The sequence below is a fragment of the Phaseolus vulgaris genome, chromosome 8 (assembly GCF_000499845.2).
Source record: "Phaseolus vulgaris cultivar G19833 chromosome 8, P. vulgaris v2.0, whole genome shotgun sequence".
Taxonomy (NCBI): Eukaryota; Viridiplantae; Streptophyta; class Magnoliopsida; order Fabales; family Fabaceae; genus Phaseolus; species Phaseolus vulgaris.
The window spans coordinates 6,551,568-6,574,601 of record NC_023752.2 but is presented as its reverse complement, the minus strand read 5'-3'; the positions used below and the strand labels follow the sequence as shown (position 1 = coordinate 6,574,601).

General features: G+C 30.9%; 2 protein-coding genes across 5 annotated transcripts; one reads left to right on the top strand and one right to left on the bottom strand.

The window, feature by feature from the left end:
- Positions 1–392: 392 nt before the first annotated feature.
- LOC137826736 (large ribosomal subunit protein uL22c-like) lies at positions 393–2,817 on the bottom strand. The gene is made up of 4 exons (XM_068632857.1): positions 2,452–2,817; positions 1,279–1,389; positions 968–1,034; positions 393–817 (listed from the first exon to the last, which is right to left on the bottom strand). The coding sequence occupies exons 2-4, from the start codon at positions 1,345–1,347 to the stop codon at positions 684–686; spliced, it is 270 nt and encodes an 89-aa protein (XP_068488958.1). The 5' UTR covers positions 1,348–1,389; positions 2,452–2,817; the 3' UTR covers positions 393–683.
- Positions 2,818–6,878: 4,061 nt separating this feature from the next.
- LOC137826730 (uncharacterized) lies at positions 6,879–21,525 on the top strand. Of its 4 annotated transcripts, XM_068632836.1 has the most exons (11): positions 6,908–7,280; positions 8,406–11,494; positions 11,654–11,887; positions 11,992–12,702; positions 13,358–14,170; positions 14,920–15,660; positions 15,790–16,635; positions 18,496–19,239; positions 19,359–20,186; positions 20,777–20,841; positions 21,224–21,525. In XM_068632836.1, exons 2-10 carry the CDS (start codon positions 8,471–8,473, stop codon positions 20,792–20,794), a joined length of 7,959 nt encoding a protein of 2,652 aa, XP_068488937.1. In that variant the 5' UTR covers positions 6,908–7,280; positions 8,406–8,470; the 3' UTR covers positions 20,795–20,841; positions 21,224–21,525. The 4 variants fall into 4 exon arrangements, with proteins under 4 accessions (XP_068488939.1, XP_068488937.1, XP_068488940.1 ...); XM_068632838.1 differs by lacking the exon at positions 19,359–20,186 and having other exon boundaries at positions 6,879–7,280; XM_068632837.1 differs by lacking the exon at positions 6,908–7,280 and having other exon boundaries at positions 8,078–11,494.
- The last annotated feature ends 1,509 nt before the right edge of the window (positions 21,526–23,034 follow it).

Below are 23,034 nucleotides of genomic sequence, written 5' to 3'. Positions count from 1 at the left end.
GAAAAAACGTGAATGCTATTATGAAATTGAATTAAGGAGAGAATTCACAATTACAAAAAGTTACAATCTGTAAAGTAAAAACCCACTAAATCTAAGATACGTGGTGACAGAAAATAAAAGAAGGCCCCAAAGCGCAAACAGCCCAAAATAATAATAAAATATACTAACTAACACAAAAGTGGAATCAATTTCTTGGCAGTTTTAAGCTACCAATTTTTCATTTCCCCGACCAAGATTTGACATATGAAATTGAAGTTACACCTGATACTAAATTCATTTAATAAAATGATGCAAGAATACCCTTATCTTAAAAAATCACAGGGTTATACTAGCACTTAAAACAAGAGGAGTTTCATGCTGCTGATTGAACAGGGCATATCCTTTTTAGTATCTAGCAGGAAGAAAAATAAGCTATTAAATGAAAATAATACTGAACGTGATCCAACACAAACTTCTATCATTTGCAAGACAATTTTTTCAACTGTTTCCATATTATGTGATGGCCAAGAAGAATAATCCATACACAAAATGCCATGAAGCATGAAAACTTGGAAACAAAGTGGGGCTCATGCAGGTGCAGCACTCAAGTTTTGACCACTATATTTGTTTTTGCGGCCCCAAACAGGAGTGGTCTCAGTAAGTTGATGAGGCACAAGTTCTCTCTCCCACTTAGTTGTGAACTCTCAGCCTTTTCTTCCGGAGTTATCTCTCACTACAACTGTTAGCCTGCATTCTGGTCTCATTATGAGCCTTGATCTTCCTTTGGCATGGAAGGCAAGTCTCTTTTTGAAATATCCCTTTCCTACAAATGCTTCCGCTGTAAGAAACAACAAACGGGATAATCAGAGATAGAACAATTAAGCCTTTTCATCACTAGATGAGGTCAGCTATATAGATTAAACAATGTTCTATTGTAATTCATGTAACTAAACTTCACTTCTAATAATTATGAACTTCGAAATATTACCTACTATGAGACGTTCTGGATCTAACCCGTGATTGTGTGAGGCATTTGCTCGGGCTGAATGGATGACCTACAATGTGTAGGATTTTAAAACAAATGCTACCAATTTTGCTTTACCATATAGAAAGGTAACAGAATATAACCTTTCTTTTCTCCACTAAAAATGAATATAACTCAGAATCTAAATAATCACAAATTGTTGTGTTATATGCAGGCAAAATGCACGGAAGAGTAAGGATATTAGAATTTTTATATTGGTGTTATAATTGGGAAAAAGAGGAACTTTGAAAGTAAAAGACAACAAGTGTTACTACCTGATAAACAGTTTTTGCTGCTCCTTTTATCGTCAATTCCAACTGCATCAATGCATCTTTAGCAAGCATGCCACGAACTAGAGCAGCAACTAAGTTTACCTTCTTTGGACTCTAAAATACCATTGAAGAAAGGGTATGCAAAAAGGGCAATCAGTCAGATCAGAACCAGACCCTTCATAAACAATCAATTAAGATAGTTTACACATCAAACCAAGGAAGGTATTTCAAAAGCTTAAAAAATGTTCGAGCTTGTCAGCAAAAATTGGTACATGCTGATTAAAATAACACAGAAGTTTCTTAAAAAAAAGCTATGCAGGGGAACCACACAAATGAAATAAAGCATTGTATTTCTTTAATATTCGTATTATAGCTATGCTGAATATACTTGTGGTAATGATACTTGTTCATATTGTCAAATCAATGGTTTTCTTTTAGCCTGAATTTGTACTTAGTAGAAAAGCAAATACACAAATATGTGGGTACACTGAAGGATAGAAATGGAGACATAAAACAATATAGTAGATACAGTTACAGAAAGATTGGTAAAGAGAACAAGAATGGGGGAACTATGAATCTGGGGGCAAAGATGAAATAATGATTTGAATGTTTTATAGAGACACATTCAACCTTGTTAATTTAATTTATCTAACAGATTAGGATAATCTGGACACTCATGGGGAAAAATGTTGATAGATTAATAGATGTGCCAGTGGTATTTTGGCAGTGGCAGTTGCACTTGGAGAGATGAAACTAGTCCAGTCGAACACAACAGAGTACAGCAAATTCTTTTACTTTCTCAACCATCAAAATTGTTTTAAAGGAGAAAAAAAGTTACCATTGTAACATGAAGTTGAATTAGTTTAATTTACACAAAAAAGTTGTTATTTTTTTCCAATATTTTTGGCTCGTGAATCACGAAACAGCATTGTGGAGCAGCTAGAGCACGGTACAAATTGAATAGTGCAGCAATTTGAAGTAGCAGCCATAACATTGCGGGTTAAATTGTAGAAAATCACAGCTGAAGTGAATCGGAAAATTTGCTGAATGCTTTCATGACATGCATCATACTGAATGAATAAAGCAGAATATGTGTCCCTGTTTAAGTAATTAAAAGAAAATATTTTCCTTTGACGTTCCTTGCTTGGTAGAAAGACAAAGAATTGAGTTCTTTACCAATAATGCACTTATTCCGAAGGGCTCGTAGTCCGATATATTCCATCCTCACAAAGACACACTAACTCTTTTTCCATGCTTCCTTTTTCTGTCAATAAGCTTGCAACTAGATCTCTTCTCTTTCAATATCATCTTCTGGAAAAAAAACTCATTTTGTTAGATCACCTCAATCCAACACAATCTGTAAGTCTTCTTCTTCTTCTTCTTCTTCTTCTCACAGTATACTCAACATACAAACTTTCTCATATCTCTCTTATTTCCTTCTTCATTATTTAACTTCTACTTTTCTTAATTACAAGCCTTTCCCAAGTATTTCACCAAACTCCACAACATCTTCTTTCTCCAGGGAACCCTATCAAATTCATACAAGGTAACATCAATCTAATATAAATCTTTATAGCTTATTTCCAGTTTATTTTAATCATATATTTCAGTATCTTTTTAAATTGAATAGTAGAGCAATCATAAAAATTAATATTTCTTTTTCCAAATTTTGTATTATTATTTATTAGTTATGCTAAAAGATACTACATATTTTCAATTTTGACATAAATCAGGAATTTATTATTATTGTTCATATAATTATCAAACTCTTTGTTTGAGATATCTCAATCATGTGTCTTGGACAAAAAAAGTTCATCTTTTTTCATTTTTTATTTTTTATTAGTTATGTTCTTTATGCTTTCCTTAGTTTAAATGATGGTTAATATTAAAATTTATTTTTCTTGTGCATCTTTCTTGTTTAAGAATAAATATGTCGAATAATGAGAATACGAAAGCCATTCATTTTTTTTTAAAATTATTATGCTTGTGTGGTCTCTTTACTTGTTGTGATATGCATTCATTATTATTGTGAAATATACATATCTCGCTAAAAATAATTAATAAATTTTTTAAGTGTTTTTAAATATAAAGTGACGAGCCCTTTTTGTAATGTATATTTGTTACAGATAACCAATTTAGACTTCTTTATTTTTATGATTGCGAAAACTTCAAATAATTTATAAACAACAATAGAAAAGGCTAGTACTGATAATTATTTGGTTACTATTACTACAGTTTTAGTCACAACCACTTTAATTATTGTTTCTATTTAGAGCAAAAGGTTTAGACATTATATATATAATTAATTAGATAAAACTTTAGTAATATTTTTTTTTTTATGTTTTTTTATTATTGAGATAGTTTTTTCTATATCGTGTTCAACTTGGAAGCAGCTCTTTCTTTTAAAATCCTCTACGTTCAAGTGTGAAAAAAATTCAAATTATTCATGAGTCAAAATTATTTTAAATTGTACAATATAAAAATATATTTTAAATTATCTAATCTAAAATTTAAAAATATATTCTGAATTACATTATTTTAAAGGCAATTTTATACGGTACAGTAAATAATATTTGAAATTTTAAAATATATTTTATGGTTGTTCAGGAATTGTGGGATAATAAATATCACATTTATATTCTTAATGTATATTATTTTAATGAAAAATTAGAAATGTGGGAAAACATAATAAGAAGTAGAAGAAATGAGTACAATAGATTCTGTTGTGTGGTAGGAGATTTTAATGCGGTTAGAAGTAAGGAAGAACAAAAGGTGTAAATCCAGAGGAGACAAGTCTTAGAAAGATAAGAATGATTTCATCAAAACTTTAGGATTGTGTGACCTATCAATGATAGATTGTAAGTGCACGTAGTATTGACCAAATAGGATGATAAATAGTAGACTAGACAGAATATTGGTGTCATATGATTGGTTCCAAATATGATCTGATAGTAAGTAGTTTCAGACCATTGTGAGGTCGTTGTTAAAAGTTCACATATAGACTATGGATTAAGGGTTACATATGATTTTGAGGCGAATGATTTGTTTATTTTGAAAGAAAAATTGAAAATCTGAAATAGAATTTGAAGTTCTGGAATAAAGAACTGTTTGGGGACATATACATGAAGAGGAAAGTCATTATTTCTCAAATAGGGGATCTAGATAAAAGGGATGATGGGGAGGATTTGGATGATTCTTCAATAAATATTAGAAAACAACTGTTCGTAGACCTGAAAAAGGTTGATTCAACTTCATAAACAATCCAGAAACAGAAATCTACAATTAATTGGTTGAAAGCAGGGGATATGAATACTAAATACATCCACAACACCCTTAGGTGGAGAACAATGAAAAATATGAACAAGGGGATTAATGTTCAGGATAAGTGGTGTGAGGAACCTACAACATATAAAAAGGAAGTTAAAAACCACTTTAGGAAGAGATTGTTTGAGACTCATGGGGTGGAATTTTGCTTAAATACAATACTCTGTTCGAGGCTTAGTGGGATGATAATGTAATGCTTACCAAGAGTTTCCAGAAGAAGAAATCAAATAAGTTGTGTGGGATTGTGAGAACACTAAGAATCTTGGGGTATGTGTCCTAAGGGAAGTAATGTATCGTTCATCACACTTATACCTAAGGTAGAAAACTCTTTCGATTTAAGTGATTATAAACCTCTATCTTTGGTGGACTGCATGTATAAAATAATTTCAAAAATCCTATCAATTAGACTTAAAAAGGTAATCCACAAAGTTATTGATCATAAATAATCAATGTTGTAGGGACAAATGAGACGATGGGTGAAATTAGGAGAAAAGAAGGGTAGGGATACATTGTTAAAGTGGATTTTGGAAAAAACATATGATTTAATAAGTTGGAAGTTTCTATATTAGAGATTATGCTTCTAACAGAAATGGATCATGTGGATAAAAGGGTGTTCGCATCCATATATGTATTAATGAATGGAAGTTGTATGAACCAATTTACTTCATCCAAGGACTTGGGGCAAGGAGATTCACTTTTGTCCCTTTTCTTTTCTTGATTGTGGCCAAGAGTCTATCAGGTTTAGTATGACAGATAGGTTACAAAGGATTGCATATTGGAACTAAATGAGTGGAGGTGAGTATGTTACAATTTACTAACGATACTTTGTTTGTTTGTGTATGACAAAAATACAAAATCTCATGACTATGAAAATCATTCTCCGCATTTTTTAAATTAACGTCTGATTTAAGGGTGGATTTTTACAAAGCAAAGTTGGGTGGTATTGGCTGTATAGGTCTATATATAAGGTCCCTTCAAGAGTTATAAATGAAATCCAAAGTATTCAAAGAGACTTTATCTAGGGATGAGGGCATAGTAATGAGAAGATTGCTTGGGTTAAATGAGAGAATATGTACAAATTTAAAGTGGAGGGGGATGGGGTCTAGGAATAAAATATATTGATACGTTCAACTTAGCTCTCCTAGAAAAATAGAAGTTGAGATTGAGATCAGAAAAAAGTGGGCTTTAGACAGAAGTTTTGGACTCCAAGTACAAATCAAGGGAAACCTAGGCGGTAATAAAGAACATAAGCTTGAGTTTTGGTGGTGAAGAGATCTGAGCAAAATGTGTGGGAAAGGGAAAGATAGCAATTGGTTTAGTAATATATAGTCTGGTATAGATGAAAAGGAGACCAAAAAAGGTTGTGGGAGATAGTAGGGCTAATGTGATTCCTCTTAGTGATAAGTACCCCCACTTGTTCACAAACTCTTGTACAAAGGAAAGCAACCTTAGAAATATGGTTCATTGTTGTGAGGGGAGTTGGGAGTGAAAATTAGAATGACGTAGACAGTAATTCCAGTGGGAGAGAGGTCAATTGGAAAACATTTTGTATGAGTCAGAAGAGTGTTCCCTCAATTTAGGCAGAGACGATAACTAGATTTGGAAGGCTTGTGAAACAAAAGCTTATTTTCTCAAGTTGATTTACAATAACATTAGAAATAGTCTTGTGCGGGAAGTAGTTGTTACACTAGGAGATCTTTGGACTATTAAGGATATGGCATCTACTATACATCTTTGATAAATAATTTATACTAATTATTTAGATTATAAAATTGGTAAGCCTCGTACCTGCTTTCGAACCATTCTATCTTGTGATTTGTATTGTGTGTTCTTCTTGGCTGTTGTGTTCCCTCTTGTTTTCATCGTGTTTTGCAGCAGAGTATTTCTACATGCTAGTTTTCTATGCACAAGTGACTGTGTTTTTCTATGCCACAAGTGTAACTAGTCATATGGATCTCATTTGTGCTAGGTACAATCTAAGGAGTTGGATGGATTTCATGATAGTTTATAATGTACTTTTATTGTATGTTTATTTATTTTGTATATGGATTACAACATCTCAGTATTCAATATTATTTTTTTTCAGATAAAATAAAACTCTAAAGAATTCATATTTGAGATGTTTTTCACATGCTTGACATTTTTATTATTTCCAAAACTATTATTACTCTTAGTTGACATATCACTGCACATATATATAATAGGTTTCATCTGCTTGAATATCAGTAATGAGTTGTTGGACGATGAGCTTCCAGTTTTTTTTTTTTTTTTTTTTTATCAGCAATGAATGAATTAAATTAAGAGGGATACTTCAGGGGTATCCCAACCCGTTTACAAACCACACACTGATTATACCGCTGAGCAGCCATAAAGAGGCTATACCTGCAGCAATAGATACAAGATAAACCCTGCAGAAAAGAAACATAGCAGCAGGATTGAGCTCACAAACCCACTAGACCCATCCTCCATGCAATCATGAGAAGGGTGCTCTTAGCTTATGATCTAACCTTTAAAAAAAAATCCTAAGGATACCTCATTAGCAGTAAAGAAAACAGCAAGTACCCCAAAAATTTAAAATCACAACTGCAGCAAAAACAGCAAACACCAAAGTGCTTGTTGTTAGAGCTATTTTAAGGTTAGTGTTTCAAAGATGAAGCTTGTGTGAGAACACAACCAGCGAGGTAAAATATGTTCTTTTTTTATTATTTATATTCCTGTTATTATGCTTATAAAACTTTATTTCTTGATTGTTTTTTATGTCAACGCGAAAGGCTACAATCCTTTTTGATATTTTTGTTTCATTATTTTAAGTTGAAAACTTTTTATAGACTGTCCTCTTAAGTTGAATTTTATCATTTATCTTTATTATATTTTCTAAATTTAAAATTAGATTAACTGCATAATTTTCTATTAATAGGTTTTGAAAGGCTAAAGTAAAATGAAATCTATTTATTTTTTATAAATATTTTTCTAATTTAAGAACCCATGTGTTATTTTGAAGCAATAAAAATATAAATTTTTTAGTGATAATAACTTAAAATCTCCTTTATATTTTATTATCATGAAACTTATCTAATAATATTATAAAATATGAGTTTAATATATAATTTATAATCAAAGTATAGAATTATGAAATTGACTTAAACAGTGACTGATGTAAAACATAAAAAGAAACTATAATAAAAAAAAGTAAAATTAACCATCCATGAAATTTAAAAACTAATTTAATATGTCAACTACCTTAATAGTTTATAGAATTTAATAAAATATATTGTCCATGTCGATATGATATAGCCAAATGCTTGATAGTCAAACAATTGTGTATTTATGAAATACTTCAAGATATAATAACTTCATGTTGATTCATAAATGTAATAACTTCATGTTAATTCATAAATGTGAAAATTGTTGAATCCTCATGATTATTGTTGAAAGAAAGACGCTGTGGAATTTAATTTTTGCGTTAGTGTAATACCATTGAATCATCTTTGTTTCCTTTCAACTTATTTTTCTCAATAAGTAAAGGATTGAAGGAATATTTAATCCTCTTTTACAATGTCTCATAAATATTGTAAGAAAAAAAATCTTTATTATAAAACTCCAAAAGTTATAATTTTCTCCAGAAAAAATAAAGAGACAAAATAAATTAGTGAGGATGGAATAGTGAAGAGTAAGAAAAGTTTATGGAGGGATATAGAAAATAGGTTTGGATGAGCAACACAACTTTGTAGGTATCTCTGCTAATTTTTTTTTATCAATTTCCTTTTGTGTGATAAAATTTGAAATTTTGCATTTGTAATATTTAGGACAAAATTACTAATTGTAGTAGGAAGCAAAAAATCAAGACGAAAGCATTCATTGTGAAGGGATCATGGATGCAGTTGTCTCTACAACAACCGAATGTGCACTGAAAAATGTAGGAAGCGTGGTCAAACGACAAGTGGGCTACATTTTTAATTACAAAGACAAATTTAAAGAGTTGGAATCTTACATTCAGAAGCTGGAACATAACAGGGAGAGACTACAACATCAAGTTGATGATGCACTAAGGAATGCAGATGAAATTGAAAATGACGTTCAAGATTGCTTAAAGCAGATGGATGAGAAGATAAAAGAATATACAAGTTATATTCACAATGAGTGTCATGCAAAGACAATTTGCTCACTTGGTTTCTTTCCAAATAACTTCAAACTGAGGTATCAACTAGGCAGAGAAGCTACAAAGAAGGTAGAGCAAATCATAGGAAATGAACTTTGGAAGAAAGGTTTTAACAATGTTTCGTATAAAAAAGGCCCATCCACTGATGCTGCTTTTTCAAACATGGGCTATGAGAGCTTTGCGTCTAGAAATACAAATATGGAGATGATTTTGAAAGCACTGGAAGACTCTACCGTTGATATGATTGGAGTTCATGGGCCTGGTGGTGTTGGTAAGACCACTTTAGTCAAAGAAGTTGCTAAGATAGCTCGAGAAAATAAGTTGTTCAAGACAGTGGTTATAGCAAGTATTGGCAGAAATCCTGATTTCAAAAATATCCAAGGACAAATTGCTGACATGCTAGGAATGAGATTAGAAGGGGAAAGTGAGATTGCAAGAGTAGATCGTATTAGAAAGAGGTTAAAGAACGAAAAGGAGAACACCCTTATTATCCTTGATGATCTCTGGGATGGATTGGACTTGAATAAACTTGGGATTCCATGTAATGATGACATATCTGACTTTGATTACAACAACGACATACCTCATTTTGGTTACAAACAGAACCAAAAAAAAGAGTTATCAAAAGTAGAGTTGGATAGCATGAAAAAGGAAAAGTTATTTAGGGGTTACAAAGGAGGCAAAATTCTTCTAACTTCTAGATCTAAACAAGTACTATGTAATCAAATGGATGTGGAGGAGAGCTCAACTTTTTCAGTAGGAGTCCTCAATGAAAAAGAAGCAAAGACTCTGCTTAAGAAAGTCGCTGACGTAAAAACTTCTGAGTTCGATGGTAATGCTACTGAAATTGCCAAATGGAGTGCTGGATTGCCCATAGCATTAGTTTCCATAGGAAGGACACTAAAGCATAAAAGCTTATCTGCATGGGAGGATGTTTGCCAACAAATTAAAAGACAAAGTTTTTCAGAAGAATGGAGATTTACTGATTTCTCTATAAAGTTGAGCTATGATCATCTAAAAAATGAGCAGCTAAAGTGTATTTTCTTACATTGTGCAAGAATGGGACATGATGCTTTGATTATGGACTTGGTCAAATTTTGCATTGGTTTGAATTTGCTGCAAGGATTCCACACAATTACAGATGCGAGGAAAAGAGTAAAGGAAGTTATACATGAGCTAGAAGAATCGAGTTTGTTAGTGAGGAGTTATTCTGGTGACCGCTTCAACATGCACGACATTGTGCGAGATGTTGCTATTTCAATATCATCCAAAGAAAAACATGTATTTTTTATGAAAAATTCCATTCTTGATGAGTGGCCTCACGAAGATGACTTTGAAAGGTACACTGCCATTTTTTTACACTATTGTGACATCAATGATGAGCTTCCTGAGAGTATACATTGTTCTAGACTTGAAGTCTTACATATTGACAATAAAAGTGAATCTTTCAAAATACCAGATGACTTTTTTAAATCTATGGTTCGACTTAGAGTGTTGGTATTGACTGGTGTTAATCTATCTTGCTTACCTTCATCAATTAAATCCCTAAAAAAACTGAGAATGCTTTGTTTGGAGAGATGCACTCTAGGAGAGAACCTATCAATCATCGGTGAGTTAAAGAATTTACGAATCCTTACTCTTTCAGGATCTAATATTGAAAGTTTGCCTCTTGAATTTGGGCAATTGAATAAGCTTCAGCTTTTCGACATAAGCAATTGCTCAAAACTAAGAGAAATAAGGTCCAATATCCTACCAAGGATGAACACTTTAGAGGAACTTTATATTAGAGACAGTCTTATTCTATGGGAGGCTGAGGAAAATATCAAAAGTGGAAATGCTAGTATGTCTGAGTTGAGGAACTTGAATCAGTTGCAAAATCTAGACATACGCATTCAGAGTTCTGGACATTTTCCACGAAACTTGTTTTTCGACAATTTGAATAGTTACAAGATTTTCATTGGTGAATTCAACTTGCTTAACTTGCCTAAGGTGGGAGAATTCAAAGTCCCTGACAAGTATGAGGAGGTGAAATTTTTGGCATTAAACCTAAAAGAAGGTATTGATATTCATTCAGAAAAATGGGTTAAAATGTTGTTAAAAAATGTTGAATGTTTGTTGTTGGGGGAACTCAACGATGTTCAAGATATTTTCTATGAATTAAATGTTGAGGGTTTTCCAAATTTGAAGCATTTATCCATTGTAAACAATTTTGGCATTAAGTATATTATCAACCCTGTGGAGTGGTCTTATCCTTTACTCACTTTTCCCAAATTGGAGTCCATATGGCTTTACAAACTGCATAATTTGGAGAAAATATGTGACAATCGGCTTGTAGAGGCTTCTTTCCGTAGTTTAAAAGTGATCAAGATTAAAACATGCGTTAAATTGGGAAACCTTTTCCCATTTTCCATGGTTCGACTCCTCACTGTGCTTGAAAGAATTGAAGTGTGTGATTGTGATTCTTTGAAGGAGATAGTTTCAGAAGAAATAAAAACTCATGATGATAAGATAGTTTCAGAAGAAAGACAAACTCATGATGACAAGATTGAGTTTCCCCAGTTACGAGTTTTAACGTTAAAGTCTTTACCAACATTTACTTGTTTATATACCATTGATAAGGTGTCTGATAGTGCACAATCGTCGCAAGACCAAGTACAGCTACACAGGAACAAAGATATTGTCGCTGACATTGAGAACGGGATCTTTAATTCTTGCCTTTCACTCTTCAATGAAAAGGTATGTGATAACCTTATCCTAATTATGTGCGTAATGTTTAATTTGTATGTTGTTATTCCTTTGAAAAAAAGTATAAAAAATTCTACTCATTTAAGTTTTGTCATTTCTCTTAGGGAAAAAATCTTTCAAAATATATTGTGAGCTTTTGTGTTCTTACAGGTTTTAATTCCCAAATTAGAAAGGTTGGAGTTATCCTCAATCAACATCCAGAAGATATGGAGTGACCAATATGACCATTGTTTTCAAAATTTGCTCACATTGAATGTGACAGATTGTGGTAATTTAAAGTATTTACTATCATTCTCCATGGCTGGAAGTTTGGTGAATCTTCAAAGCCTTTTTGTAAGTGAGTGTGAAAGGATGGAGGATATATTTCGTTCAGAAAATGCAGAGGTGTGTGGATTCATTTAATAGAGTTATATTATTTGTTGTTTAATTGTATGAATTGTTTAGGTCTTTCAATTGCTCACCTATCAATCCTTTTTTGTTTGTAACAGTGTATTGACGTTTTTCCAAAGTTGAAGAAAATAGAGATCATTTGCATGGAGAAACTCAGTACCATTTGGAATTCTCATATTGGTTTGCATTCCTTTCGCATTTTGGACTCTTTGATAATAATAGAGTGCCACAAACTAGTTACAATTTTTCCTAGTTATATGGGGCAAAGATTTCAGAGCCTTCAAAGCTTGACAATTATAAATTGCAACTCAGTGGAAAATATATTTGATTTTGCAAATATTCCACAATCTTGTGATATAATTCAAACAAACTTGGATAATATATTTCTAGAAATGCTTCCAAATTTGGTGAACATATGGAAGGATGACATAAGTGAAACACTTAAATATAATGATTTACGAAGCATAAGAGTTTACGGGAGTCCAAATTTGGAATATTTGTTTCCACTTTCTGTTTCCATTGGCCTAGAAAAACTGGAAGTCCTTGAGGTACAGAGTTGTAGGGCAATGAAAGAGATTGTTGCTTGGGACAAACATGCAAGTGAAGATGCTATCAACTTTAAGTTCCCTCATTTAAACACTCTATTATTGATAGACTTATATGATTTGAGGAGTTTCTACTTAGGAACTCACACTTTAGAATGGCCACAATTAAAGGAATTGGATATAGTCTATTGTAGCATGTTGGAAGGGTTGACTTCAAAAATCATAAATTCAAGAGTGCATCCAATTGTTTTAGCTACGGAAAAGGTACACAAAGTTTGTTTAGATCCAAAACAAAAGTTATCTTTTAGATCTTTTCTATAGGAATATGGAACATGCCTTGTTTAGATGAAAAGCATGAATTAGCAGTGCCTCTCCTAAAAAAAATCATTAAATAGTAACTAAATTTAGAGAAAAAAAATAATTAGTCACTATATTGACTAAATTAGATATTAATTTAGATACTAAAAATTATTCATATATAAAGTGATTTCTATTATTAATAAAAAAATTTATAAAATGGTTTCTAAATTGGTATCTAAATTAGTTACCTTAGTTTTAACTACTAATATTTTAGATTCTAAATTAGTCTCTAAAAGACTAATAGAGACTAATTTAGAATATAAAGTAGTAAGTAGCTAAAATTTGGATGGTTAATGATTAGATACCAATTTAGAAACTATTTTATAAATTTTTATTAATAATAGTAACTATTTTAGATATAATAATTTTTTAATTTATAAAATGGTCTCAAATAATAACTAATTATTTTGGTCCCTAAAATTAGTTTTTATTTAATTATTTTCTTGTAGTGCTGATAAAGGATAGGATGTGAGATTATGTATTTTATTTCTTGTAGCAAAATAATACATTATGGTTCAAACGTATACTTTGATACTGATAAGTTTATTTATTTATTTAGGTGCTATACAACTTGGAAAATATGTCATTTAGCTTGAATGAAGCAAAGTGGTTGCAGAAATACATTGCTAATGTTCACACAATGCACAAACTAGAACAACTTGCCTTGGTTGGAATGAATGATAGTGAAATTCTCTTTTGGTTTCTTCATGGACTTCCCAATTTGAAAATTTTAACTTTGACCTTTTGTCACTTGGAAAGGATTTGGGGTTCTGAAAGTCTTATTTCACGTGAAAAAATAGGTGTTGTTATGCAACTTGAAGAGTTGAGCTTAAATAGCATGTGGGCTCTTAAAGAGATTGGATTTGAGCATGACATGCTCCTTCAAAGGGTAGAATACTTAATCATTCAAAACTGTACAAAATTGAGAAATTTAGCATCATCCTCTGTATCTTTTAGTTACTTAATATATCTAAAAGTGGTGAAATGTATGATGCGGAATTTAATGACAACCTCAACTGCTAAAACCTTGGTTCAACTCAAAAGGATGAAAATAAGTTCATGTCCAATGATTGTGGAAATCGTTGCAGAAAATGCTGACGAAAAAGTAGAAGAGATTGAGTTTAAATTATTAGAATCATTAGAATTGGTGTCACTACAAAATCTCAAGTGTTTCTCTAATGTCGAGAAGTGTGATTTAAAATTCCCACTACTGAAAAAATTAGTAGTGAGTGAATGTCCCAAAATGACAAAATTATCTAAAGTCCAAAGTGCTCCAAACCTTGAGAAAGTACATGTTGTAGCCCAAGAAAAACACATGTGGTATTGGGAAGGTGATTTGAATGCAACCCTGCAGAAACGTTTCACAGATCAGGTATGCATTAAAATATTTTCTTTTTTAATTTCATTCAAATGGTTCGCAATTGATAATTATATCATTATGAGAAACAATATCACTATGATAAACTTATAAAATATGAAGCATGCAAATATGTCATTTTGTACAGATTTCAGTAGATTTATTTCCTAGTTTGATAGGTCTAGGTTTCTTGTTTGCATAATCAAGTATGGTTGATATCCAAATTTCTAGCATAATTTCACTATACAAGTTGTGATCTTTATCATACTCTCTGAATAATGATAAAATAATCACCACTCTTCTTGCAGTTTGCAATGTTTGTAGTTTGCAAATTGTAAATGGGAAATTGTTTTAATATTTTGAATTTTTTCTGCAAAATTGATTTATAATTATGCAATGCAGTGCTTGCTTGTGCCTAGATTATAGATAGTTGTAAGGGGTTTAAATACTCCTACATGTTTTCTGCAGCTTTATATAGATAATTGTAAGGGATTTGAATACTCTTATATGCTTTCTGTAGCTTTTAGCTTTAGCCAAATAGCGTAGGAATTGTTGGGACTGGTTTGAGAAGGAGTACGTTGGCAATAAATAGTTAATGTAAAGGGTTAGAATACCTTTATTTCATTTTAATTTAATTTATTAATGGCTGATAAAAAAAAAGATAAGTATTTCATTAAATAAATATACTTAAAGTATAAAGACTTTTTATATCATCATTCAATCATTGATTGTCATTTACTCCTGACATTTTCTTCTTTTCCAAGGTTTCTTTTGAATATTCAAGGTATGCAAGGCTTGTTGATTATCCTGAGACGAAATGTGGTCGGCACAACAAACCTGTTTTCCCAGATAATTTTTTTAACTGTTTAGAGAAATTGGAATTCGATGCAGCATGTAAAAGAAATATTTTGATTCCCTCTCATGTCCTTCTTCACTTGAAGAACTTAAAAGAATTGAATGTGCATAGTTCCGATGCAGTGGAGGTAATATTTGACATTGAGATTGAGATCAAGATGAAGAGAATAATCTTTTGTTTGAAAAAACTTACCTTAAAATACTTGCCAAATTTAAAATGTGTATGGAAGAAAAACCTGGAAGGAACTATTAACTTTCCCAATTTGCAAGAAGTGGTTGTCAATGATTGTGGAAGCCTGGTAACATTGTTCTCTTCATCCCTAGCCAGAAATCTTGAAAAGCTTAAAACACTTGAAATAGAAGATTGTGAGAAATTGGTACAAATAGTTGAAAAGGAAGATGTAATGGAAAAGGGAATGACAATATTTGTATTCCCTTGTTTGTCCTTTCTAACTCTTTGGAGTATGCCAGTCTTGAGTTGCTTTTATCCTGGAAAACATCATCTGGAATGTCCCTTGTTAAATATGTTAAATGTGTGCCATTGTCCTAAATTGAAGCTATTCACATCAAACTTTGACGATGGTGAGAAAGAAGTTATGGAGGCTCCAATTAGCCTGCTACAACAACCTTTGTTCTCTGTTGAAATATTGGTAACAAAGCATTAACATTTTTACATTTGTGTGCTTTCTCTTCTTTTCATCATATATTTTCCTTCTATAACTTCTATCTAATATCAACTACGCATTTTTCTTTTGAATTTGTTTGGCCTCAATTGTTAGGCTTCTTCCAACCTGAAGAAGTTGGTACTCAATGAGGAAAATATTATGTTGTTGACCGATGCACGTTTGCCACAAGACCTTCTTTACAAGTTAAATCATCTTTCTTTGAGCTCTGAAGATGATAACAATGAGAAAGGTACTTTGCCTTTTGATTTCTTTCACAAGGTACCCAATTTAGAAGTTCTTCTTGTAAAAAACTGCTTTGGTCTGAAGGAGATATTTCCCTCTCAAAAGCTTCAAGTTCATGACACAGTACTTGTGAGATTGAAAGAATTATACTTGCTTAACCTAAATGAGTTAGAGTGGGTAGGTTTAGAACACCCATGGGTACAACCATACTCTGAAAAGCTTGAATTATTAAGTCTCGTCAACTGTCCTCAAGTAGAAAAAATAGTTTATTTTGCAGTGTCTTTCATCAATCTTAAACAGTTGTATGTGAAGCTCTGTGAAAAGATGGAGTATTTATTCACATTTACAACACTCAAAAGTTTGGTGAAACTTGAGAGCCTAGCTGTGGAGGAGTGTGAATCAATAAAAGAAATTGCAAAAAATGAAGATGAAGATGAAGATGAAGATGAAGATGGTTGTAATGAGATAGTATTTGGACGACTGAGAGTGATTAAGCTAAATTGCTTACCAAGTTTAGTGAGCTTTTATTCAGGGAATGCCACTTTGCGATGCTCGTGTTTGAAAATAGTGAAGGTAATTGAATGCTCTCATATGAAAACTTTCTCTGAAGGAGTCATAAAAGCTCCAGCTTTATTGGGGATTCAAACATCAGAAGATATTGATTTAACATTTGACAGCGATCTCAACACAACAATTCAGAGGTTATTTCACCAACAGGTAACACTTCATTCCCCAAATTCAATTGTTATGTTTTAATATCTAACTAATTTTAATGATGTCACCTTGTCTATGCCAAAACCTCACATTTTTTTACAATAATAACTATTTTATTATTTTATACAGAGTTTTCTACAGTAATGTCATATCTCTTATTACAAAAATTTATAATATTATTTTCAACAATATATTAAAAATATTAAATAAAAGCAAAATATATTCTTCTTTCCTAAAGATGAATATTACATTAGTTATTATCTTTCCTTTTTGTGTCATAAAATATTATTTTCTTACTAATTTTAAAATTGTGGACATTAATTAGTTTGTATTTTATTATAAAGAAAACAGCACTTAATGTAAATATCCAAACAAATGTTAGCCCAAGAGTTGATAAATTCAAAAAAATAAATTAGAGAAACATTAATAAAAATGATAAAACAAGAAATTAGTTTCTTTAATAGCAAAATGGTCCACTCCATTCCTATTTGCAAAGAATCACTAAAAAAAATTATGAAATAGAAACCAATTTGTAAAAACCAAAATAATTAGTTACAATAGTAACTAAATTAGAGACCATTTTAGAAACTAAAAAGAAATTTGGTTTCTAAATTAGTTTATATTATTTTCTATTATTGTTAAATAGTCTCTAAATTGGTATCTAATTAGCAACCAAGGTTTTTGCTACCAAATTTAGAAACTAAATAATTGGTAGTTAAAACCTTAGTTGCTAATTAGATACCAATTTAGAAACTATTTAACAATAATAGAAAATAATAGAAACTAATTTAGAAACCAATTTTTTTTTTAGTTTCTAAAATGGTCTCTATTTTAGTTCCTATTGTAACTAATTATTTTGGTCTTTAAATATTGATTTCTATTTCATGATTTTCTTGTATTGAATGTTGCTAAACACCAAATGAACCTTGGACACATTCTTTCTTACTTCTTTTGTTACTCAAATGTAATTTTCCTAGATAAAAAAAAAAGGTTTTAAAATTGATAAAAGCAAAGACAGAAAGAAAAAATAAATATATACATCAAAGGTTTAATGTTATGATTTAGATTCATATTCTTCTTATAATGACATCTACTACCATACATAACTAAACGACCCAGGCCAATAAAATAAATGAAATATATACATTTAGTGTTATGATTTAGGTAATCTTGATTGGAATTATGTATACTCCAATAAGATTGATTCCCCAATCGAAGTTGAAAAAGGATATTCTATGTTCTAGTATAATACCTATTCAATTAATCTAGAATTTCTTTTTTACATTAGTTATCTGATTATTTTTAAAAGATAACTACGCTCTCACCCAGGATATATACAAGATTCCTTTATTATGATTTTTATTTTTTATGAAACAATTATTTAATTAATATTTATGATGTTAAGAGGCAAGAGAACAAGGATAGACATAGACATAAGTATACCCGTTATCCGATGTAGATAGAAATTAAATAAAAAGTTCATACTAATTCAATGTACTAACTGAATATAGAAATGAAATGAAAACAAACTTATACTTTAATGATATAAAGATGAAATAGTTAAACCCCCACAAGTCCACTTAATATCCCTAATTTCATTACGCTAAAACCATTAACCATCTTTTGTTTTTATTTTGCTCTTTTTTATATCTGAAATGGTTGGCACACATTATAAGAGTAAACAATAAGCTAATAATTTAACTAGAAAATAAAAAAGAAAAGTGGACTTTAATATAAGATCATTTTAGATTTCACAACTAAGGATGCAAATATATAGTTTTCAACAGATAATTCCAAGTGATTTCAATTAAATACGAAGCATATGCTTCAATTAACCTGTCATTGTGTTTCTATGACTTTTAGGATTTTTTCAACTATTCAAAGCGTAGGATTCTTGACGATTATCTTGAGATGACGAAAGTTCAACACAAAAAACCTGCTATTTCAGACAACTTTTTTGGCAGTTTCAAGAAATTGGAATTTGATGAAGCATTCACTAGACCTATTGTAATTCCCTCTCATGTGCTTCCTTACTTGAAGAACTTAGAAGAATTGAATGTGCATGGTTCTGACGCAATACAAGTAATATTTGACATAGATGAGAGTGAAGTCAAGATGAAGGGAATAGTTTATTGTTTGAAAGAGCTTACTTTAAAAAAATTGTCAAATTTGAAATGTGTATGGAAAGAAAACCCCAAAGGAATTGTCAGCTTTCCCAATTTGCAAGAAGTGGTTGTCAAAGATTGTGGAAGCTTAGTAACACTGTTCTCTCCATCCCTTGCAAAAAATCTTGAGAACCTTGAGACACTTCATATGGAGAGGTGTGAGAAATTGATAGAAATAGTTGGAAAGGAAGATGGAATGGAACATGGAACGACATTAATGTTCGAATTACCGATTTTGTCCTCTCTAAGTCTTGAAAACATGCCACTGTTGAGTTGCTTTTACCCTAGAAAGCATAATCTGGAATGTCCCTTGTTAAAATTCTTAGAGGTGATATGTTGTCCTAATCTGAAGTTGTTCACATCAGACTTTGTTGATAGTCAGAAAGGAGTTATAGAGGCTCCAATTAGTCCGATACAACAACCTTTGTTCTCGGTTGAAAAGGTAACGAAGCATCAGAACTTTACCTTTTTACACTTTCTCTTGTTTTCATTATTATTTTCCTCTTATAGTATCTAACTAGCACACATTACCTTTCGAACTTATTTGACTTCAAAAACTAGGTTTCTCCCAAACTCGTGGTATTAGCACTCAATGAGGAAAACATTAAGCTTATGAGCTATGCACATTTGCCACAAGACCTTCTTTGTAAACTAATATGTCTTCTAGTTTACTTTGAGGATAACAATAAGAAAGGTACTTTGCCTTTTGATTTCTTTCATAAGGTACCCAATTTAGTACTTCTTATTGTAGAAAAATGCTTTGGTCTGAAGGAGATATTTCCCTCTCAAAAGATTAAAGTTCATGACACAGTACTAGTGAAATTGCAACAATTATGCTTGTTGGAACTAAATGAGTTAGAGTGGATTGGTTTAGAGCATCCATGGGTACAACCATACTGTGAAAAACTTGAATTATTAGGTCTCAACAAGTGCCCTCAGGTAGAAAAATTAGTTTCGTCTGCAGTATCTTTCATTAATCTTCAAAAGTTATCTGTGAGGAAGTGTGAAAGGATGGAGTATTTATTCACATTTGCAACACTCAAAAGTTTGGTGAAACTTGAGACCTTACATATAAAGAAGTGTGAATCAATAAAAGAAATTGCAAAAAATGAAGATGAAGATGATTGTGAGGAAATGGTATTTGGAAGACTAAGATCAATTGAGCTGAATTGCTTACCAAGGCTAGTAAGGTTTTATTCAGGGAATAACACTTTGCATTGCTCATATTTGAAAAAGGTAATAGTAGCCAAATGCCCTAAAATGGAAACTTTCTCCGAAGGAGTCATAAAAGTGCCAATGTTTTTTGGAATTAAAACATCGAAGGATTCTTCTGATTTAACCTTCCACGGAGATCTCAACGCAACAATCCGTCAGTTGTTTCACAAACAGGTAGGAATTCATCATCCCAATTGAATTGTTATTTTTTTTATATTTGTCATTTTTTATTACAATGATGTCATATATTACTTCAAAATACTTTTAATAATGTTTTCAATATTATACTAAAAATTTTAAATGAAAGTAAAATATATTCTTTCTTATTTCAAGCATGAATATCGCATTATTATATTCTTCTTTTTCTTCTCTAACCCCAAATAAATTAGAATATATTGTATTATTTAGCAATAGGTTTTGTTTCATGGATGATTGATGTTGAACTTGGAAGACATTAGGCGTCGGATACCCATAAGCTTAGATCTCCGTCTATAGCTATTTTCCATAGTGAAGCCTAATTTCTTGGTGACACTCAAATATAAGCCAAATATTTTGTTTGAGTTGCATAATTGAAAAGGCTAAAAGTGAGAAGGACCAGTTACATAGAGAAAACGAAGAATTTTAATACCAACAGCAATTTAAGCCCTCTTACCGTCAGGGCAATTTGCAACCTTTTTCATTGGACGTCATGAATGAACCGGTCCGGTTCACTACCTAGTTATATATAGTTTTTCCTATCAACTCACTTTCTCTCATATATTCAGGTAATCCATCAGTCATAAAAACAGTAATGAGTATCTCAAGTTCTTCTTCTTCCTGAAGGCGTCTGGTAAGTGCAAGATATGTGTTCCTGCATGACATGCATACTACACTTTTTACTTTCCTTTTAGGATATAAATGTTACTAGTGTTTGATAATTTCTTTTTTGTATATTTATATAAAACACTCCAAATTGAAGTTAAAATCGGTAATTAAATAAAACAGAATAAAAACCATTAGCTGCATAGAACTGACAATACTCAGAACCCTTGATGATGCTTACAAGATACCCTTTCATAATAAGGGGCTGCATAAAACAACATGTCACATGAGAAGGGTTTAATGTAATTGTCATTATGTCATGGCATGTCCTTGTATTGGCTTACTTTATTTGAAACAAATTAGTTAAACTTGAAGATATATATATATAACTGTGCCTTTATTTGTTTTAGGATAACTGGGATTTCTGCATTGGAATAAGAAGTGGAGGGAAAATGATGGTAACTACAAGTATTATGAACAAAAGTTTATGTCTCTGTTTTTTCTTCTTGAGTGATTCAAATATGAATAACGTGGACCTACACGGCCATCTGGTGTGTGCAATGAAGTTAGATATGTTCTGTGTGTATGTATGTGAGTCCCTGAAGTTAAATACTCTGAAGATTGAACTTCGTAACAATATCATCTCTGCCACCCCTCCTTTTCGAAAAAGTGTGTTTGATTTGAAACTTCAATAAATTTTGTGTTCATCCATTATTTACTGTTATTTGGAGTTCAGTCCCTTATCTTCTTTCTTTTATTAATTATTTTTGTATCAACAAGAATATTAGAGCTTGTATAGTTTACCTAGGCTTCATGAATTCACACAACATACTTAACTTCTCATTACACAGCCACCAAGCCAAACCGCAAAAGCCACCATTATTTCATTTATTATTTTCTACACCGTGACTAGGAGATATTAGCTCAAATATTCCTCACAATTTTGTCACCACTTCTTTTCTTTTTAGAAAGGAAGACAATAATATTTTTTATTTTCTTTCGGAACATTAATTCTATAATTAATTTTGGTTAAAAAATACATTTGAATCAAATATAAAATTACATACAGTTTTAATTTGAACATAAAATAAATTTAAACCAAATCAAATTAAACCACAACAAATCAGTTTGGTTTAATTTGGATTAGTTTTTCAATTTTATTAAATAATTTTGTATTAGTACATTAGCTCATCTTATCTTTTTATGGTCTAAACATTATATTGTGATCAATAATTTCTTTGTCTACTTCACCATAAATAAATATTTGCTCTTTTCAACATTATACCTAGTATTGAAGAATTTGTATACACATAACAATTTTCTTTTTTTATTAATAAAGGAATCAAAATAAAATATAAAGACAGAAGAGATGTTACCGTTTTACAACAAAGAATAAATAAAGAACAAGTGTGGTTAAACTTATATTACATTTATACATTGTAGCTTAAATATTAGTTAACTCTTGGATCTATGTTAAGAATTTGGCAAGTAAATCAAATCATACGACAAGTGAAATTTAAAATCTGAGTATAGTTTTCCCAACATATTTGCTTTTGTTTACACCATGTGCATTTAGGACTACAACTTAAAAACATTGATTCATTAAAATTAGGATTCAAATTTAATTCAGATGTTAATAATTTTAACCAATAGTACGTCATAAATTAAAATATTAGTCGTCGAGGGTTGAATTTCATGAATTCATTTAAGATATTTTCTCATTCTACTTACTTTCTTAAATGATTGCAATATCACACTACTATTTTCACCAAACCTTAGTGCTTTAGAAGTGAAGTTCTGAACCTTAAAGGATGAGAAAACGGGCTCGAGAAGTTGGCCCGCCATTATTTACGTGGGATTGGTTCCCTTTTTCAACCTCTCAATCCAAATTGGATAGGCTCTTTTAACCTGTCAATCCTACACGTGACGGGAAAGGATAGAATAAGAGGGGTTGATCCTTTTTATTTTTGGAATTTTTAAAGAGAAATTTTATTTTTTTTAATAAAAATTAGCGGTGATTAATGTTTTATATAAAACTTATTTATATTAATTTTTTTTATATATTATTTGATTCATTGAAGTATTATTGATATTTACTTTATTTTGTTAGATATTAAATTTTTTTATTAGAATATTAAAATTTATTTTAATTTTATTATTCTTTCTTATATTTTTATTATCTAAAAAATTATATTAATTATTATAATTAATAAAAAATATA

Excerpts from the sequence above, each read along its gene's own strand:
- LOC137826736 (XM_068632857.1), bottom strand. The coding sequence starts at position 1,347 with ATGCTTGCTAAAGATGCATTGATGCAGTTGGAATTGACGATAAAAGGA. Across the intron at positions 1,035-1,278 it reads CAGCAAAAACTGTTTATCAG|GTCATCCATTCAGCCCGAGC; the intron begins GTAGTAACACTT and ends TACACATTGTAG. Across the intron at positions 818-967 it reads TCCAGAACGTCTCATAGTAG|CGGAAGCATTTGTAGGAAAG; the intron begins GTAATATTTCGA and ends TGTTTCTTACAG.
- LOC137826730 (XM_068632836.1), top strand. The coding sequence starts at position 8,471 with ATGGATGCAGTTGTCTCTACAACAACCGAATGTGCACTGAAAAATGTA. Across the intron at positions 16,636-18,495 it reads AGAGGTTATTTCACCAACAG|GATTTTTTCAACTATTCAAA; the intron begins GTAACACTTCAT and ends TATGACTTTTAG. Across the intron at positions 19,240-19,358 it reads CTTTGTTCTCGGTTGAAAAG|GTTTCTCCCAAACTCGTGGT; the intron begins GTAACGAAGCAT and ends TTCAAAAACTAG.